Source organism: Triticum dicoccoides, chromosome 6A (assembly GCF_002162155.2).
Source record: "Triticum dicoccoides isolate Atlit2015 ecotype Zavitan chromosome 6A, WEW_v2.0, whole genome shotgun sequence".
NCBI lineage: Eukaryota > Viridiplantae > Streptophyta > Magnoliopsida > Poales > Poaceae > Triticum > Triticum dicoccoides.
In genome coordinates, this window is record NC_041390.1 from 10517296 (window position 1) to 10519092 (window position 1797).

Sequence of the window (1797 nt, forward strand, 5' to 3'; positions counted from 1 at the left end):
ATTCACACATGTATTACGATTTCCGGATAACACAATTATAGCATGAACAATAGACATTATGTTGTAACTCAAGACGTAAATGACTCGCTCACAATTAATATTTTTTGGGAGTTTCTGTATTTATAGGAATAGAGGCTCGCGACAGTAGAGTAAAAGTTCTAGATTACTTTTTGAGGGGGGGGGGGGCTGTATTTATAGGAACTAGCACAAATGCCCGTACGTTGCAACGGGAGAAACAAACTCACACGCCGAACATGACTCAAAGACCCATGCAGGCCCACATCCTCTACCCCAGCCATGTAATTGCTTATCGTCCTTCCACCCTCAGTGGTCGTGGTATCCACCTGATCACAATGCACCCGAACATATGCCAAGGTGATGAGTTCAAGCATTACACGACACACTTGTCATTGAACCGCGCTAGCATAGTGAAATGTTTAAAACTAATCTCGTTGACCTAGACATGAGGGCCGCCTTGCGCGAGCTACACCATGCACCTGGTCCATATGTACACCGACCCTCATATGCCCTCTCGCTTCTGAATCAATGTTACAGACTCGCCCTCTCGCTTCTGAATCAATGTTACAGACTTGTTTCATTGGAGGGGTTGGGGGATGGTCCGCACGTGTCCATGCATCCTTCAAGGAAAGGTCATGTGCTTCACTGTGGAGCAAACACCACATTCTGAGTCCTCATACGTCGGATAGCCGTGGATGATCACATGTCACCACCAAGCAGCATGAGAGGTAGACGGTGAGGGTTAACCCTTTCCAGCCGCCACCATCGATCCACATCTAGCTACTCATCCGATCCGATTCGTCGCAACCTGATTGAACAGCAATAATAATAACAAAATGGTTAAAGCGTTCAAAGCAGTAAACCCAAGGGATGGAGAGGTGCACGGTCAGGGTTAGCCATTTCTTTGCTTTCAATTCGACTTTGATTCCGACTTGATGTGTATAGTATTGTACATACACACTGATAACGTATTTTCTTTTTGCTCTTGAGAATTAAGAAAAATACTAAACCAAAACATTAATTTTTACAGGTATGCATACACATCTACGTACAGATACCAAGCCAGTGGCAGTGATACAAATCAAAGAGTTCCTAATCAACTGTCCTGAGCGCAAAGCAGCCTCACCTTTCGCACACCATGGTGAACCAGACTCACTTTTCTTTGATATCCATCAATGTCGTGATCGATTCCTACAATATCCTATGAACTTCCAAGACAAAACAAACCCTGTGTAAATGTTTCTTTCGTGGAATATAATAGCAAATGAGATCACGAGAAGATGTGCTACTAAACTGCACCGATAAACAAAGACGGTATCCACTGTAGTGCATGGTATTAGACATGCTCTTTATAAACTCTCATCTAAATTATTTCTCATAGCTAGTGAGGCAAGATTGGGTCAATCGATTCGCAGATAGCATATATATCTCCAGTCCTATAGCATTCAACATCTAACGTTTCTGCGCCTGAATCATATCGGTCACAATCCAGAAAAGTTTCAGAAATTGTCCATTGCTGAAGAACAGCATGCGGATTTAGTTACTGAAATTCTTTCACTACATTGCAGAATCATCCACAAGCAATCAACCAAGCGTTGTAGTCATTGGCAGGTCGATTAGTAGGTAATCTGATGATCTAATATGGCGTATAATCTGGGTGGGACCATGAAAACTTCTCAAGAGAAGTAGTATAGTTGAAACATCAGAATAGACATGAGGAGAACATTACACTTTCATACATCAGACAACTACAACAATAGCTTGACTGAGTTAGTCAAG

The 1797-nt window shown here is 42.5% G+C and overlaps 1 protein-coding gene across 1 annotated transcript in view; it reads right to left on the minus strand.

Moving 5' to 3' along the window:
- The window catches only part of LOC119315465 (dihydrolipoyllysine-residue acetyltransferase component 3 of pyruvate dehydrogenase complex, mitochondrial-like), a 10992-nt gene extending 10486 nt beyond the window's left edge, over positions 1–506 (minus strand). The window contains exon 1 of the mRNA XM_037590090.1: positions 498–506. Within this exon, the coding sequence (XP_037445987.1) occupies positions 498–506 (9 nt within the window). The remainder of the gene's footprint in view (positions 1–497) is intronic.
- Between the last annotated feature and the right edge of the window lie 1291 nt (positions 507–1797).